Source organism: Chiloscyllium punctatum, chromosome 19, assembly GCF_047496795.1.
Source record: "Chiloscyllium punctatum isolate Juve2018m chromosome 19, sChiPun1.3, whole genome shotgun sequence".
In the NCBI taxonomy this organism is placed as follows: Eukaryota; Metazoa; Chordata; class Chondrichthyes; order Orectolobiformes; family Hemiscylliidae; genus Chiloscyllium; species Chiloscyllium punctatum.
The window spans coordinates 60,822,354-60,841,400 of record NC_092757.1 but is presented as its reverse complement, the minus strand read 5'-3'; the positions used below and the strand labels follow the sequence as shown (position 1 = coordinate 60,841,400).

At 41.0% G+C, this 19,047-nt stretch overlaps 1 protein-coding gene across 1 annotated transcript in view; it reads left to right on the top strand.

The window, feature by feature from the left end:
* hsf5 (heat shock transcription factor family member 5) overlaps positions 1–14,490 on the top strand; it is a 91,675-nt gene extending 77,185 nt beyond the window's left edge. Inside the window, exons 5-6 of the mRNA XM_072589172.1 lie at positions 14,079–14,271; positions 14,420–14,490. Of these exons, the coding sequence (XP_072445273.1) occupies positions 14,079–14,271; positions 14,420–14,490 (264 nt within the window). The remainder of the gene's footprint in view (positions 1–14,078; positions 14,272–14,419) is intronic.
* The last annotated feature ends 4,557 nt before the right edge of the window (positions 14,491–19,047 follow it).

Genomic DNA, 19,047 nt, shown 5'->3' with positions numbered 1-19,047 from the left:
GCTGAGATATTTGTATCATCGACAGTCACAGGTGAGGTGCCAGAAGGCTGGAGGTTGGCAAATGTGGTGCCACTGTTTAAGAAGGGCAGTAAAGACAAGCCAGGGAACGATAGACCAGTGAGCCTGACCTCGGTGGTGGGCAAGTCGTTGGAGGGAATCCTGAGGGACAGGATGTACATGTATTTGGAAAGGCAACGACTGATTAGGGATCGTCAGCATGGCTGTGTGTGTGGGAAATCATGTCTCACAAACTTGATTGAGTTTTTTGAAGAAGTAACAAAGAAGTTTGATGAGGGGAGAGCAGTATGGACTTCAGTAAAGCGTTCAACAAGATTCCCCATGGGAGACTGATTAGCAAGGTTAGGTCTTACAGAATAAACGGAGAACTAGCCATTTGGATACAGAACTGGCTCAAAGGTAGAAGACAGAGGTGGTGGTGGAGGGTTGTTTTTCAGACTGGAGGCCTGTGACCAGTGGAGTGCCACAAGGATCGGTACTTTTTGTCATTTACATAAATGATTTGGATGCGAGCATAAGAGGTACAGTTAATAAGTTTGCAGATGACACCAAAATTGGAGGTGTCGTGGACAGCAAAGAGGGTTACCTCAGATTACAACAGGATCTGGACCAGATGGGCCAATGGGCTGAGAAGTACCAGATGGAGTTTAATTCAGGTAAATGCGAGGTGCTGCATTTTGGGAAAGCAAATCTTAGCAGGACTTATACACTTAATGGTAAGGTCCTAGGGAGTGTTGCTGAACAAAGAGACCTTGGAGTACAGGTTCATTGCTCCTTGAAAGTGGAGTCGCAGGTAGATAGGATCGTGAAGAAGGTGTTTGGTAAGCTTTCCTTTATTGGTCAGAGTATTGCGTACAGGAGTTGGGAGGTCATGTTGCGGCTGTACAGGACATTGGTTAGGCCACTGTTGGAATATTGCATGCAATCGTGTTCTCCTTCGTATCGGAAAGATGTTATGAAACTTGAAAGGGTTCAGAAAAGATTTACAAGGATGTTTCCAGAGTTGGAGGATTTGAGCTATAGGGAGAGGCTGAACAGGCTGGGGCTGTTTTTCCTGGAGCATCGGAGGCTGAGGGGTGACCTTATAGAGGTTTACAAAATTATGAGGGACATGGATAAGATAAATTGGCAAAGTCTTTTCCCTGGGATCGGGCAGTCCAGAACTAGAGGGCTTAGGTTTAGGGTGAGAGGGGAAAGATATAACAGAGACCTAAGGGGCAACGTTTTCATGCAGAGGGTGGTACGTGTGTGGAATGAGCTGCCAGAGGCTGTGGTGGAGGCTGGTACAATTGCAACATTTAAGAGGCATTTGGATGGGTATATGAATAGGAAGGGTTTGGAGGGATATGGGCTGGATGCTGGCAGGTGAGACTAGATTGGGTTGGGATATCTGGTCAGCGTGGACAGGTTGGACCGAAGGGTCTATTTCCATGCTATACATCTCTATGACTCTATCTATGACTTGAAGTTCAAAACCAATGGGGTTGATAGGGAGGGCTACAAAGAAAGGAATATTCACATTTTGGGATCTGTTAATGTTAAGAGGCTGATCCTGAAACTCACTGCTTGAGGAGTTATTGCTGTTTCCTTCTGTTGTGCAGAAAATAACAGTGGAGGTGGAAATGATTGTGACCACACCTGGAATATATGGGATAAACGTTTTGATCCATGAGGGACTAGCTTCAATTTCAAGCAATCTAGCATCCATCAACAATCGGCACCATTACACAGACACACCTATATTAAAGCTGAGACTTGTGGATATTGTATGCTATTCAATTCTTAGGCATGACTGGCCCCAAGCACCCACATTCCATATCACCATTTCCTACCAAAAGGAAACTGGGCAATATAGTAACATTATATAGTAACACAATATAGTAACAATAAAGGCCAAACTCCTGGAAAATGCTGAATAACAGCAACTTTATTTAGTTCTTTTGAAGTAATAACAAATCCCAAGAAGCATCACAGGAGATTTATAAAGCAAAAATTGATACCAGGCTAACAAAGGAGATACTAAGAATTAACAAAACTTGGTCAAAGAGCCATATATGAGGAAGTATCTTAGAGATGGCTAGAGCAATCTCAAGAGAGAATTCAAAACACAGGACTTTTTAGCAACAGATAACACAACTGCCAACGTACAATGAATAAACTTAGGAATTCCCAAATATCTGGAATTAGAAGAAAGCAGATTAAAACTGGGATATTATTTAACCAGGAGGTATTCTAAGTCTGCTCGCACATGGATGATGAATGAATGGGATTTGATGCAATTAAAGATGTGGGCAGCACAGTTTTGCATGACTTCAGGTTTATGGAAAGTAGAGTGGTGGATGCCAGGTAGAAGTACTTTAGAATAACGAAGAATCAATTTAATAAAGGTACAATGAGTGTTTACAACAAGAGGTTAAAGTAAGGCTGGATCTGAGATGATGTTATTGAGGTAGAATGTTGAGTTATGCTGGAGTATGTCAAGAATCTCAGAATTATAAAGTATCTTGTTTGAGCACACATTCAGCTACATTTAAACAGTTGAAGAAAATAAAGAAGTCAGTGTAAGAGTGCAACAGAGAATTGAAAGCTGCACATATTGAGGAAATATGAGCGTTTGAGGAAGATGCCATAATCTGTATTTTGGTGTGGTGCAACTGCAATACATTAAGTTCAGACAAGTATTTGACATATTGTACAGTGATGTACGAGGAGGTAAATGGATAGGGAATATACTTTGCATGCTTGGACTGGAAAATATTGGGAGAAAGAGCAAAAGTAGAGGTGATGGGGGACAATCCAGTGACTGCAGCCATACCTGCCACAGTGTACATTGAGAAGAATTATCTCAATTTCTACTATATCTCTGCAGCAGTTCCTCTGGACAGTGTCATAGGCTATCTATTATCAGTTGCTTCACAATAATCTTCCCTATATCAGAAAGTAAGAAGTGAGTCTGTTCACTAATAATTGCAGCGTTCAGCTTTAGACTGTGGTCTATCCTTCAGGTCTGGTGAAACCAGTCTGGGATTATAGGTGGGGAGACATCAGTCCAGGAGATGTGCAGATCAGGTGAATTGGCCATGCTAAATTGCCTGTAGTGTTAGGTAAGGGGTAGATGTAGGGGTATGGGTGGGTTGCGCTTCGGCGGGGCGGTGTGGACTTGTTGGGCCGAAGAGCCTGTTTCCACACTGTAAGTAATCTAATCTAATCTAAAAAAAATGGACTGCGGTCAGTCATGGCTGTCTTGCTAAAATGTCCTGTGTTTTGAATTCTCTCTTGTGATTGTCTAGCCATCTCTAAAATACTTCCTCATGTATGGCTCCTTGACGAAGTTTTGTCAATTCTTAGTATCTCCTTTGTTAGCCTGGTATCAATTTTTGCTTTATAAATCTCCTGTGATGCTTCTTGGGATTTGTTATTACTTTAAAAGGGGTGGGTCATGATCAGTCTAGGAGATTTGTTCACTAATTGTCAAGAAGCAGGCCATAAGCAGTGAGCAACTTTAAATCTGAGGATTGGCTTCATTGTACTGGGTCACTGAGGGAATGGTGATAGTGGACAATTGGGGATTATAAGGTAGGAGCTCACAGTGAATGAGAGGGGATGGAAAGTTCTGGAAGTGAAGTTCACACAGGTCATGGTGACTGTGAACTGTACTTAGGTAGTGTGTAGAGGCTACAAGGACATAGGTCCTTATACTTATAGGTGCAAGGGATAATGTTGGGACATTGATTCAGACATGAATGAATAATAGTAACTGAAACAGAGGTAAGATTGAAAGGTCATAGGGGCCACAGGGACAGCCACTTGAAAGGGAACGTAAAAGTTAGGGGGGGGAGTTTTGTTCATGACAGGCAATGTCTGCAAAGTCATTCATACAAGCAAAGTTGGAATCTTGATCTGTTGAATCAAAACTGAAAACTGTGTTGCTGGAAAAGCGCAGCAGGTCAGGCAGCATCCAAGGAGCAGGAGAATTGATGTTTTGGGCATAAGCCCTTCTTCGGGAATGATCTCCAGCATCTGCAGTCCTCACTTTCTCCCTGTTGAATCAAAAGTAAACTTTGCATAACTAGACAAACTGGCTGATATAACATGAAAACTAGATTGAGTACGTTTCTATTTTTTTTCCTCTGGGAGCAGTGTAAAACTTTTGGAATTCATGTCTCTGCTAGGAGCAGTTGCAGTATTCAGGCCTCCACTGATCCAGCAATGTCATTCATTTTGCTCAATTTGCATTTCATCCATACTTCGTTGAAAAATTACATGAAAAATTGTGGCCTCAGGCATTTGTAAACATTACATTGTGTGCACTAATTTCCTCCTTGTCATGTCAAATATGCCAACGTAATCAGATAAAGGCATTAAAAAGTAGCACCTGGTCTTTTTATTTCACAAACACATTCCATAGGTAGCATTGGAAGCCAACACTTTTTAGCTACCCCATTTACACACTGGCCTATAAGTCTGTAATAACATGGCATGTAATATCGAAGTGAGCTTTTTCTTTGGGGTTGGTAGAAGGGTAGCATTATTACTTACTGACAGAATTCTACTGCCCCAACGTAGCATAAAAGCTGATTGTGCTACATACATTTGAATAAGATGATGACATATCTCAAAGCTCCTTCTTGAGGAATGACAGTGACATCCTTCGGAACTCTCCATGCCACACCGTGTGAGGGCATAACATATGATTTTATTTTGATGGATGTGAGAACTCCTAAATTCCTTAAATAAAATTGTTATCTTTTTGACACTCCCCATGGATTATCTGCTTACACATGTCGCATGTGGCTGGAGTGCTGCTAGCTTTAATGCAACTACAAATCCATGAAGATAGCAATTACTACTACTCAGCAAGACCAAGAAGAACAGCAACCTCCAGCAACTGCCACACAGCCTCTAGAGGGAAAAGCAGCTGGCAAAAATCTACCAAGGAGGCTGAGGAGATTGATGAGACTCAGCATCTGCACACCTTGTTATCATTTTCGTCAACTTTCTGAAAAGAGCTCAGGTATTGACTAAGGAAAGGACAGGCCATCATCTCCAAAATGTGTAACCTGCAAGATCAGATGGATACAGAGGACTGGGTGACAATTCTATCCCAGTGGCTATTAAGGTTACAGGTTTCTCCAGCTCCACAGGAGCAGTTGTGTTCTTCTCAGGCGAAATTGAATATTTGCTCCTCATAAGCCAGTTGTGGGCCAATATTTTCGCAAACAAATCAAAGGTAGGGACAAGTATGAAGAAAGAGGATGAAAAAGCAGTTAGTGGTAATATGGGAGCAGAGGTGGTGTGTCCCAGTGAATAGAGAGAACAGAGGGTAGAAAGGGTTATGAGTTTGGAGGATGAGGTGAGTTAAAAATTAAGGGGTCATAATGCATGCTATTGTGAGAGTTGTCATCCATGAGCCTCAGTGAAATACATGCAGTGTTATGAGTCAGAGTGGTTGCACATGTTGTCATGAGCCACAGTATCAATGGGCCTTGTCAGGCCTCAGACCCTCAAATGCATCAGGTAGACAAGAGTGCCCCACATTTTATAAGTCATGGCAGCTACCAGTGTAGCAGACATGCAACTCCAGGAAGTGGTTATAGTGATCACAGATCACCTATATATTAATTGAATAGACCCTCTCCTATTAATGAGCTTTACAGCACTGTGATATGGTCCTCTCAGTGCCAAGTGTGTGCAAACAACAGCACCCCATACCTAGAAAAAAAACAGCTAGGTTTCCAAATCATGCTGCTTGGGTTGAGGCACTAACTTTACACTGGGGGAGGGCAAAAAAAAACCTTATGACACAGGTGATGGAATTGTGGCCATGTACGGATGAGGCCTCCTCAATAGATGTTCAGTGCTGAGTGACCTCCACAGCCATCGGGGGAGGGTTGTCTCCCACTCCATGGGAGTCACCTTACTCCAGGGCTTACATTCATCATACTAAGGAAATGAGGGGGAACAGAAAATTCTGGGCTCCAGCACATCCCACATATCCTAAGGAGGCCTGCAATAGCAATTTTTCCCTAAGATGAATGCTCCTTGTCTTCAGTGGCACTGCAATGAGACAAAGGTCCCCTGGTACACCTGTTGCTGAAAGTAATCGTGCAGGTGCAGAAACCAAATGGTACGTTGGCCTTCATAGCAAAAAGATGAGTATAGGAATAGGAATGTCTTGCTGCAGAGGCTTGGTGAAACCAGCCTGAGGAAGGGTCACTTGTCCCAAGACATTAGCTCTGATCTCTGTCCAGATTTTGCTGCCAGATCTGCTGAGCTTTTTCCAGCAATTTCTGTTTTTGTTTCTGGAGTGTTGTGCGATTTTGAATTCTTTATCTGAGGAGGATGTTCTGGCTATGGGAAGGAGTACAACAAAGATATACCAGTCCAATTACTGAGATAGCAGGATGGATACATGAAGAGAGACTGAATAGGTTAGGACTACATTCACTGCAGTTTAGAAGAATGAGGGAGGATTTAATAGAAACCTATAAAATTCAAACAGGATTAGACAGGGAAAACTTGGGAAGGATGTTCCCGATGACTGGAGGAGTCCAAAGCCACAAATCACAGTTTAAGAAAACAGATAGACCATTTAGAACTAAGAGGAGGAGAAATTACGTGACCTAGAGAGAGTCACAGAAAGCTGGTTAGGCCAAACGTTGAATGTTTTCAAGAAGGAGTTAGTTATATAGTTCTTAGGATTAAAGAAATCAAAAGAACTGGGGAGAAAGCAGAACAGGGCAAGGAGTTGATGAGCCATGATCATAATGAACAGTGGAACTGGCTCAAAGGGTTGATTATCCAACTTCAGTTCCTATTTTCTATGAAAAGGCCTAAATTGGACACAAAAGGAGCAAAAGCATTTCTTAAATCTCTGAACAGCAATCGGTAGCATTCCCTGCAAATGAGGGCTGAACACGCTTCACCACACAGTGAGACATACTGCACATGACTGACCAAAGACATGTCTGCATTGGAAATCCACATTCCATCTCAGCATGAGCAGTAGTAACTTGCTAAAGGTGCCAAACCAGCTAAGTGAGCATCTCCCAACAGCAAAAAAGGAGCACAACTCCATCCCTCCAATCTCATACTTGCATCAAACACTGAACTTCAAACTGCATTCAGCACAGATAATTGGTGCACTTATATGACAAATGAGGACTCAAACTCACGTGGCTCACATAATAAATGAGGACGTAAACTTGTGTGGCTCACATAAGACTGTTGGAGTTGAAACAAATAGTGGTTTCCATTTGCCCAGCGCTGGTGTTTTGTACCTTGATGCTAATTTCAATATTATTGAAACACCTGGATCAATTTGCAAGTATGTAGTAACTCACCTTTGACGAGCATCTGCCCCCTAATCATCCTCAATCTGAATGCACATGAAATGGGTGATGTAATGATTGGAAATCCAATATAACTGTACTTCATAAATAGATACTTCAAGTTTTTTATTGGTACAAATTATTGTTGTTCAGCTAATATGAATTCCATACTTACAATCATCAAACTGACATACTGTCCATCCTGAGCACTGTTCTAGCCATTTCCTAGGAACACCTCACATCTAGAGAAGGGAACACTATGGCTGGCAATGCAGATTGCACAGGACACCATTAGCACCAGGCCTCAGCTGATCCCAAGTAACAGCCTATATGTCTCCTATTACCTCACCTTCTGCCAAAAGACCATTTAAACCCACTCCCCAGTGTGGAGACCACCATATTGAACTTTGTTTCCAATTTTGTCTGTCCTTGCTTCCCGAAGCACAGCATTACTGACGCCTATCCTGTTCTTTTATGCTCCCCCTATGGTGGTCACAATGGTGGTTACAATCAAACCTTCGCCCATTGCCTACCATGCCCTCTGATGCTGTTTTAAACTCCCCAGTCAACTTGAGTCTCCCCCATTACATTTTTTTGTCCATTATTATAAATGCATCTGCTTGCTTTCACCTCCTTGCCACAGCCACCCCTCTGTCATGGATCCCCTTGATGTCCCTACAGGCCACCTCTAGAACTGTACTGGAAGATCAATGAACAGATATCCAGGATGTATTCATACCAGATCACTCACTAACTTTGAACAGCCCATAGACATGAATGAGCAAACCCTGACTACTGCATTTGCAGTTCCTTGAGAGTATCCTGACTTGTGCTGGCCCTACAGGACTGACCGCTGAAAACTTCCCCAGACTGTATTGGGACAGATACCCTGACTATGAAAGTATAAGCAGACAACTGACTATGTTGGAGTCCCTTGCCTTCATGCAACTAAGACAGTTGGTACTGGGACCCCCTGACTAACAGAAGCCCCCACTTTGACTTATTGAAGAACTATCCTCCACCAATTTCCAAATTAGCCATTGGTTCAATTAACATGAAGTGTGTTTGTCATGTAGGCAGCTAGCACATGCTGCATTGCACTTTGTATGTTATTCACCATTATGTTTCCACATCCCCCAGGATCTTTCAGTACTGATGAGTGTAAGGACCATGTCTTTTTGTCTCTATGCTTTTAAAAACTGAAATGAGAAAGAGCTGTTTTAAATAAAAAGTGTTTGAAAGAGTGGGTGCAGTTTAGAAAGTAAGCAAATTGACTCCTATTGCAGCCAACATTCAAACAGTTGTTAGAACAAGCAGTAATTACAATATAGTTGTCGATGATTTTTAGCCAAGGAGGCTTACTAATGCAGCTTTTACTAGCAACAAGAAGTTGACTAGTTTATGGACAAATGACATAGACCTTTATGCTTGCCAATAGCAATCTAATTATACCTCAGGTAACATCAGCTTGGAGCTGGGAACAAATTACAGAGTTTAGTTTATTTCCCAGCTCAGGAGCAACCTGCCCGTTCTGAAGAAAACCAGTTTACATGTTTTGCAACAGTTGTTGAAAAGTGTAACTTTTAACTGATAAGTCAAAGAGTTTTTATAAGGGAACTAGCCATCCTGTTTCTCTCACCAACCAGTGGAAGCAACCATAGAAAGACTACTTATGTAACATGCTGACCAGCAAAAGAGTTATAAAGATAATCTTAACAACTTTAGCTGGAAAGAAAGACTTTCTCCTCTGTCCAGAATCTGTCTGTTCTCCTCTGTCTGTTCGTCTGTGTGTGTGTGTATGTCAGAGTTTCTATCTGTTATACTTATTTAACTGTCACTAGAATCCAATAATGTTAAATAAATCATAGCTCTTGTTCGGTTCTTCCTACATTTTCTATTAACTTCGGGTGGAAAATCAGATAAATTGGGAACGTTTAAAATCTTTAACTGATGAGATGACTCTGGAAATAGCAGGGCCTGTTTTCCAACACTCTTCTCCAGTGAGTTGTAGCACTAGCATGACAAGCAACCCATCTGTGTTTTTGTGCTACAATGCCTCTTAAACACCAGTAGTGAAAGCCTTTGGCTCTGGCTGAGGAGCCAATGCATGGCAAGGCAAGGTAAGTTTTGGCATGGGTGGTGCAAGCATGCAAGTTTTCACAAATGAAAGAGCACTAAAAGAGCATATGAGCAGCCCTGAATTGCAGCCTGGTCCATTTCTTGAGCTTGATTCTTGTCCATATGCATAAAGTATCTCTGCTGCAACTTTCTCAATGTTGGTTGCTGATGTGTCCTCCAATGCAAGTTTGTGCCTTATGAGCAGCCTCCAAATATACTGGAAAGGTGCCAAGATGGTAGTGATGGGTAAGATGGAAGGCTGAACATTAATGACGCAAATTGTGGCATTAACAAGATATTTCACAAGTGTTAGTCCTTGTCAACTGATATCTCACCACTGCCTACCAAACATTTCACCACATTGCTTGTCAAAAGTACAAAAGACAGAGCAAGGTGATCTTGGCATAGAGTTAGGCCTCGCTGCAGTTGTCACCTGACTGTGCCACTCATCTCAGCACTGCTCACATTGCTTAGATCACTATAAGATTCCACCCATTATCTCAACCAGCTATGGTAACAATTTCCAGGTAAGTTACAGGTAGGTATTACTTTCTAATAATACAGAAAAGCTACAATAGGCTAAGATGACAGTCAATATTTTCCTGGGTACATCCTACTATTAAAGGCAATGGAGAACTTGAAACAAACATACGCCAAATCTGATAGGTGTGCAGCTACATTAGTGAATGAGCTGGACCTTTGTAGTACTTCGACAGTTTTAATGGTTAGTTTTATGGTGCCAGCCCAATTTTGCATATTTTTGTCTATATGTAGGAGTAGGCATCTTTAGGGGTGAGACAGCCTCCTGACCCACCAAGTCACCAGTTAAAGTGCTAATATACAAGTATTAGCTTTGAATACATCTTGAACAATCAAATCCCAAAACATCAAATCAGAAGCCAGCAGACACTGTGAGGAGCAATGCAGTAACACCTTTAAGGCAGTGGGACAGCAAGTAATTTTGTTGAGGGGGAAGGTCGTGGGGAGATGACGATTCACAGCTTGGGCGTCACAAGAAAAGGAGAGAGGCAAGGGAAAGAGTTGGCTTTCAGTAGCAACCCTGTTTCCCACCTCCATGCTAAACAGGGGTAAATCACCCCATCCCAAACTCAGTAGATAGGTCATCCCGTTTTGCTGGTTGGGTGATTTCCTCTTGCTCATTTGGTACAAGTTTAGTTATGCCAGTGACAGGTTGAGGCCATTAAATAATTGATGATTGATCACTTAAGGGCCTTAATTGGCAGCAAATCAGGAAGGTCTATCATCAGTTTTCATGCTCACAATTGAATTATCAAAGTGGCAGCAAGTGGCAGGTATTTTCCTTTTACTGACCCACTTCATTATTTGCACTTCCAGCCATGGTTCTCGCCACTTCCAAGAAGGTGAAAATTCTTTTGATTGAGTTTAATTCACAATTCGTCAGGGTTGAATTTAAACAGATAGCTGACTCAAAACTCTGTTGTAACTTACTATTTACCAAAAACAACAGTATTATCACATTATCAAAGAGAAAGAACTGGAAAGAACCCAGAGTTTTAAAGTTAATTTGCTCATGGGATTTTGACATCGCTGATGAGTCCAGCACCTATTACCCAAACCTAATTTCCTTTGATAAGTACCCCGCAGAGGTGTTAGGAGAGGGAGTTCCAGATTTTGACATAATGACACTGAAGGAACAGCAATATAGTGCCAGGTCTGGAACATATATGACTTAGAGGAGAACCTGAGAGTGATGGTGCTCTCACACATCTGCTGTTCAGTAGAGTCCTGATATCTTGATAATGCAATAGAATCATACCTAGATGCAGAAGTTAACCAGAAAATTTTCCTTCCTCTCCTATTCTATTCACACTGTTTTACCTCACTGGAACCTAAAATCAAGTTTTGCTATTTTCAGATTCAGCACAAAATTTAAGGATTTTGCAGAAGTACACAAAATTTTATAGTATAACTGACAAACAGCACCAGGTTAAGAATTACTTAAGAATTACTACTTTGGTCAAGTAGTACTTTTGAGCAAAGTACTACTTTTGAAGTACTACTTTTGTACTTTGCTCAAAAACTGCACGCATTCATGTATAACTCTGGGCTCAAAAACTGCATGAATTTATGTAAAACTCCGTTATCTCACTTTTTAGATTAGAATCAATCTAAACATTATGGCATAGACAGAGAACACAGGGGGCCAGCACCTTCAACATATTGTCTAGCTATCACCATTGTTAACAGCTAACCCGAGAATGAAACTTTTTTAAAAAAAGGTTTCGTGATTTACACATGAAAGAAGTGAAACTATCACTGTATTCTAACAGATGAAAGGCTTAACAGACAATGAATTTTTCAATGTATAATTTCAGTTACATCACACTGTAAATTTTTGCTATAAATTCTGTGTGTTAGGATGGAGCCCTCCACTATCACCTGATGATGGAGCGTCGCTCCAAAGGCTAGTGTGCTTCCAATTAAACCTGTTGGACTATAACCTGGTGTTGTGTGGTTTTTAACTTTGTACACCTCAGTCCAACACCGGCATCTCCAAATCAAGAATTACTGTTAGTTACAAGTAAATAGACTCTAGCTGTACGAAAACAACAATGAACCATATGAATTATGAACATAAGTTGAAACTCTAACCCCCTTATGAACTCCCCTTTACACATATACGCAGACAGAAAACAAAATAATGGGTGTTACAGATAGAGGGAAAATTGAGAAAGCAGTTCAGAGGGTGGTCTCAATTTAGAGAATGTGCTGAGATGATTCTTGTGCTAATCAGAACACTGCTGCTTGACCTTCCATCTCTGGACACTTTTGCTGATTTGCAGGAGACACCAGATGGTTGCTTCACATGTATAAAAGAGCTCTGACCAATTAATTAAAAGTTACAGTTTACAGCAACTGCTAATGAAAAAGAACTGGTTTTCTTCAAGTTTAAAGTAGCTTTTACTACAGAGAACAGAGAGATCTCCTAAGTTGGTGGAGGTCTGATAGGTTCTCACTGCCCTGTTCACAGTCCCCCACTGTTCAGCTTCCTGAGAATTAATTATCTATTTGTTTACAGGCTGATGGCTTTTGTCATCAATACTTGGTCACTCGTCCACGTGTCAATCAGCAACTTGTTGCTGGCTGAAATTTGTACACAATCGTCAGCTTCAGCTTATCTGCAAACTACATTTCAAATACTGCCTGAACAAATAGGTGTGTAAATGGTGCTTTGACATGAAAAAGAAGAAAATGGCACTTAGAATGAATGTCAGGTTATTTGCTTTTTAAATCTGCAGTAATCCTTCAGCAAGCCTTCATTGTTAAGACCGTTCTTTTCCCATTGCCCACAATTGACAGTACAGAAAAACGAAATGACAATCTTTCAACCTGCCCCACATTACTTTCAATTAGTGCCTGATTTAGTGCCCTTTCATCAAGGTGGCTAATATCTTGCACTGGGGTGTTAATAACCACGTGTTAGGAGGAAGCACTTACTAAAGTACTATAATTTGCAATGTTGTTGAGGCACAGTGCACAGGAAGATCATGCTGAGACAACCACAGGGAAAGTTAAAAGCCAGCATATTAAGAAAAATAAGAAATAATGTTTTGTGAAACTCTGATTTTTTCCATAGGAAAATGTAGTACCAGAAAAGTAGGATAATGTTGAATATGAGGAAGATCTCAAAAACTTAGATTAATTGCTATTTCGCCAATCTCAGTCATATCAATATCTTTTACTGTTTCACAATAAATTGAACAAGAATCAAGAACCAAAGCCTTGTGTGAAGTTATAAAGTCACACATGACCTGGTGTTCTTAACAATAACGATGTACACTGTTAGTGTGCAAACAGAGTATCATAGCACGAACTCAAAAATATTTTAAACAATTCACTTATATTCCTCCCACTCTAAAACAAATACTTTTCCAAGAGGATTGCTAAATCATTATGGAGGCACTGCACAGTTAGAGCGGAACTTTTGCCTCCCTGCAGTTGTGTTCGCCACCCGATAAGGAAATATTTTCTTCTCATCCTGTAACCGAGAAGAAAATGTTGTGCACTATATATTTTGTGGTGAAAAAAAGTCAGCTTATGCAGAAGAGATGCCTGAAAAATTTTGCATATTTGCTATCTTCTATTTGGATTGCAATGTAAGTATTGATGTGGTGTTGTATAGTATGACCTCCAGGGGATCCTCTTGAAGGGATTTGAAATAGTATACCCAAATCACCCCTTAAAGAGCTGTCCACCAGGATCAGAAGTACTTCCTAATGTGATAATACATGTACACAAAGCAACTTCTCAGCCTTCCGTTTTATATATGTTAGATGTTAGCCTTTAGATGTTGCTAAATTGTTTATGGCTAAGAAGTATTGTGTACTGACAGCTGCTTGCGTGTACAATATTTAAAGTTACATGGAAAGTTTTATTTGGTCTTTGAAATTCCTGATAGTTGTTTAATATTAAGGTGAATTGAAATGAACTTTAAAACTGATTATAATGAAGAGTGCAATTAAAACAGTCAATTAACACTTAAATAGTGGAGACCATTTGGTAGATAAGGACACTGTTTCATGTTTTAATGGTGTTAGGCTTTCTAAATTAACATCTTCATTCTTGCAGACAGTACAGAGCACTGACTATCAGACTGGCTCTTTGGACTCTATCCAGACTACTGACCGATCAAGAACCATTATTTCAGCATTACTTTCTGACTATGATATACCTAAAGATACAATTGCAGTGAATACTACTTCCTCTACCCCTATCAAATCCAGGCAACGAAGAAGCAGTGGCCAGCAGACCAAGTCTCCAGGTAAGAAATTTTGAATTGTAAGCTATGCACAAATATGTCATGTTTCCGAATTTTTAAAGGCAACTGAAATTTTTTTAAAAAGAGGTAAACCATCAAAATAAAAAAATTGTTACAGTATTCATGATGTTCTTGATATTTTTGGTTTCAGGGTTAAGCACAGGAATAGAAGATAATAAGATATTTTTTGCCATTATAAAACCTAATCAGAGCTTAGAATAATTAGTTGAAGTCCCACATGTTGTACTTCTGACCTGTGTTACTCTTGTTTTCATGGATTGGGCTTCCCCACAATCTACACTTAACTTCCCTTTCTGTTCCTTAAATAACAAGCAAGATTTTACAAAGAAATTACAAATTTATGCCATATTGTCAGAGCAGCACTTCATTGTGCTCTCTATATGCCAAATGTAAATTAAGTTATTATCCCAAACAGTATATTAATGATTTTATCTGAACTACTTGAAAGCTAGAGGACACCCCCATCCTATCTGCCCCCGCCCACACCGCAACCCCATCCACCCCCAACCACCCTGCAACCGCCCCACCAACCTCCAACGCCATCTGCTCCCAGGAGAGAAACATAAAATTTCTATTGGCGCAATACCCTAAAGCTGGCCCGAAAATGGGAAATGAACACCATCCGACAGAGCAATACCTGCAAAAAGCTGTACTTCCTGCACGAATGCCTACGAAAACAGGTACTACTTAAATGTCTCAAATACAAACCTCCCCTTAACACTCCACTAACCAAATGAATAGCAGAGCAAAACAGCCAGAAAATGCTTAGAGAAATGATTTATGATGCCCACAACAGACTCCATAAATACAACCGGGAAATTTTGCACCAAAATATTTACTCACTTATGCAACAGACCATGAATGGACAAACCAAAGATGCAACAAACCAAAGATTTTAGACAGTGACAAACACAGAAAATGTAAAATCTGCAGAAAACAAAACTAGACAAACTTAGACAAAGTAACAACACTGACAACATAGAAGCAGGGATAAAAAAACTTATCTGACCGAGCCTTAACAGACACTGAAAAGGCCATCTTCATAAGAAGATTAAATTACAACTTCCAGGATGCAGACAAGAAAGATTTCTTAGCAGCTTTAGAAATAACACTAAAAGACAACCAACTTACAGAAGAAACCCAGCAAACTATCAGATAGGTAGTCATAGAGTCATTGAGATGTACAGCATGGAAACAGACCGTTCGGTCCAACTCATCCATGCCAACCAGATATCCCAACTCAATCTAGTCCCACTTGCCAGCACACGGCCCATATCCCTCCAAACCATTCCTACTCATATACCCATCCAAATGCCTCTTAAATGTTGCAATTGTACCACTGTCTCTGGCAGCTCATTCCATACACGTACCACCCTCTGTGTGAAAAAGTTGTCCCTTAGGTCTCTTTTATATCTTTCCCCTCTCACCCTAAACCTTTGCCCTTTAGTTCTGGACTCCCCCACCCCAGGGAAAAGACTTTGCCTATTTACACTATCCATACCCCTCATAATTTTGTAAACCTCTATAAGGTCACCCCTCCAGGAAAACAGCCCCAGCCTGTTCAGCCTCTCCCTATAGCTCAAATCCTCCAACCCTGACAACATCCTTGAAAATCTTTTCTGAACCCTTTCAGGTTTCACAACATCTTTCCGATAGGAAGGAAACCAGGTCTGCACGCAATATCCCAACAGTGACCTAGCCAATGTCCTGCACAGCTGCAACATGACCTCCCAACTCCTGTACTCAGTACTCTGACCAATAAACGAAAGCATACCAAACGTCTTCTTAACTCTCCTATCTACCTGCGACTCCACTTTCAAGGAGCTATGAACCTGCACTCCAAGGTCTCTTTGTTCAGCAACACTCCCTAGGACCTTACCATTAAGTGTATAAGTCTTGCTAAGATTTGCTTTCCCAAAATGCAGCATCTCGCATTTATCTGAATTAAACTCCATCTGCCACTTCTCAGCCCATTGGCCCATCTGGTCAAGATCCAGTTGTAATCTGAGGTTACCCGCTTCGATGTCCACGACACCTCCAATTTTCGTGTCATATGAAAACTTACTAACTGTACCTCTTATGCTCGCATCCAAATCGTTTATGTAAACGACATAAAGTAGAGGACCCAGCACCAATCCTTGTGGCACTCCACTGGTCACATGCCTCCAGTCTGAAAAACAACCCTCCACACCACCCTCTGTCTTCTACCTTCGTGCCAGTTCTGTATCCAAATGGCTAGTTCTCCCTGTATTCCGTGAGATCTAACCTTGCTAATCAGTCTCTCATGGGGAGCCTTACTGAAGTCCTTATAGATCACATCTACCGCTTTGCCCTCATCAATCCTCTTTGTTACTTCCTCAAAAAACTCAATCAAGTTTGTGAGACATGATTTCCCATACGCAAAGCAATGTTGACTATCCCTAATCAGTCCTTGCCTTTCCAAATACATCATTTCCCTCAGGATTCCCTCCAACAACTTGCACACTACCGATGTCAGGCTCACTGGTCTATAGTTCCCTGGCTTGTCCTTACCACCCTTCTTAAACAGTGGCACCACATTAGCCAACCTCCAGTCTTCCGGCACCTCACCTGTGATTATCGATGATACAAATATATCAGCAAGAGGCCAAGCAATCACTTCTCTAGCTTCCCACAGAATTCTAGGGTACACCTGTATCAGGTCCTGGGAATTTATCCACCTTTACCCGTTTCAAGACATCCAGCACTTCCTCCTTGGTAATATGGACATTTTTCAAGATGTCACCATCTATTTCCCTACAGTCTATATCTTCCATATCCTTCTCCACAGTAAATACTGATGCAAAATACTCATTTAGTATCTCCCCCATATTAAGCAGGAAAAAGGCAATACACTCAATACACAAGAAAGGAAAGCACTAGAAAGACTATAAAAAATCCTACCTGCAGACAAAGGACGCTTGACAGTTTTAAATCAAAGAGACTACAGTGAAGAAGTGAATGCACTACTTGCAGATACCAACACTTACCAACAAGTGGCGATTGACCCAACCTCATAACTAGAGAACCGAATCACAGCCTACTCAAAAAACTTCAGAAATCTGGAGAAATAAATAAGACCAACTTCCAAAAAATGAAACCAGACGGATACAACACACCGCGCTTCTACGGATTACCCAAAATACACAAACCAGGAGCCCCCCCTCAGACCCATTGTCTTGCTACTTGGAGCACCAACTTACAGATTGGCCAAAGAGTTATGCCAAAGACTAAAACACTTAGTAGAAGACTCACACCACTCCATCCACTCCACCCAAGAATTCCTGAAGACCATCAAAGACACCAAGATAGAAGAGAATGAAATAATGGTCTCCTTTGAAATAACAGCCCTGTTCACATCCATCAACATCAACCTGATCAAGGAAACACTGACTACATTACTAGAAGACCCAAAGATACATACACCAAACACCACCAACTTTATCAGCAAGGACATTATCGTCAAGCTAGTGGACCTATGACTTACCACCCACTTCATCTTCATCAACAAAACTTACAGACAAACCAATGGCTCACTCATGGGATCTCTGATATCAGGATTCTTAGCAGAGGCAGTAATGCAGAGACTTGAACAAACAGCTCTGCCAACTATACAACGACATCTTTGTCGTCACTAAACAGAAACAAATTAGAGAAAACCTTCAAAACCATCAATAATACCCTTACTGTCATAAAATTCACTAAAGAGGAGGAAAACAACAACAAACTGCCATTCCTAGATGTCACAGTAGAGCGAACAGCCAACATGGAACTTCAAACCGGCGCCTACAGGAAAAGAACACATACAGACCAAATATTGAACTACAGAAGCAATCATCCCAACATCCACAAATGAAGCTCCATCAGAACATTACTTCAACTAACTACCACACACTGCAGCACAGAGGAACTACACAAAGGCAGAGAAAAATTACCTATACAGTGTATTCAAAAAGAATGGGTACCCAATGAACACAGTCTGATGATTTCTCAGCAACAAACCCAAGCAAGCAGACAAAATGCATTCAGAAACCCTAGCCACTTTCCCCTACATCAAATACATTTCGGAAATGACTGCTAGACTACTCAGACCTATTGGTATCATGGTCACCCACCAACACACTAAAACAGCAGCTAATGAACTTGAAATAATCTATACTGACAACAAGCAAAACTAATGTAATTTACAAAATATCATGGAAGAACTGTAACAAACAGTATTTTGGACAAACAGACAGAAAACTAGCCACCAGGATACATGAACATCAACTAGCCACAAAACGACTTGACCCTCTCACTAGTATCCTTACATACAGATAAGGAAGGACACCACTTCGACTAGGGCAACACATCCATCCTAGGACAAGACAAACAGAGACATGCACGAGAATTCCTAGAAGCATGACATTCCAACCGGGACTCTATCAACAAATACGTTGACTTGGATCCCATCTATCACTCCCTGAGAAAAAGAACCGGAAATGACATCACCATAGGAATGATGTCACCACAGGAAATGACATCACCGACCCACGGAAACCCAAACAAATAAATAGAAAGCAGGAATCATCAGCAGTGCTTCATCTGGAGGCTCACTGCAGGTGTTACCTTGTATGGTGACGAAACGTCTATAAATGAATCTTTCAGCTCAGTGAGCAAACCAACATCCAGAACCTCAACCTGAGCTACAAATCTTCTCAAAACATGGTACAATTTCTAGGGCATGTTCCTAACTGTCTA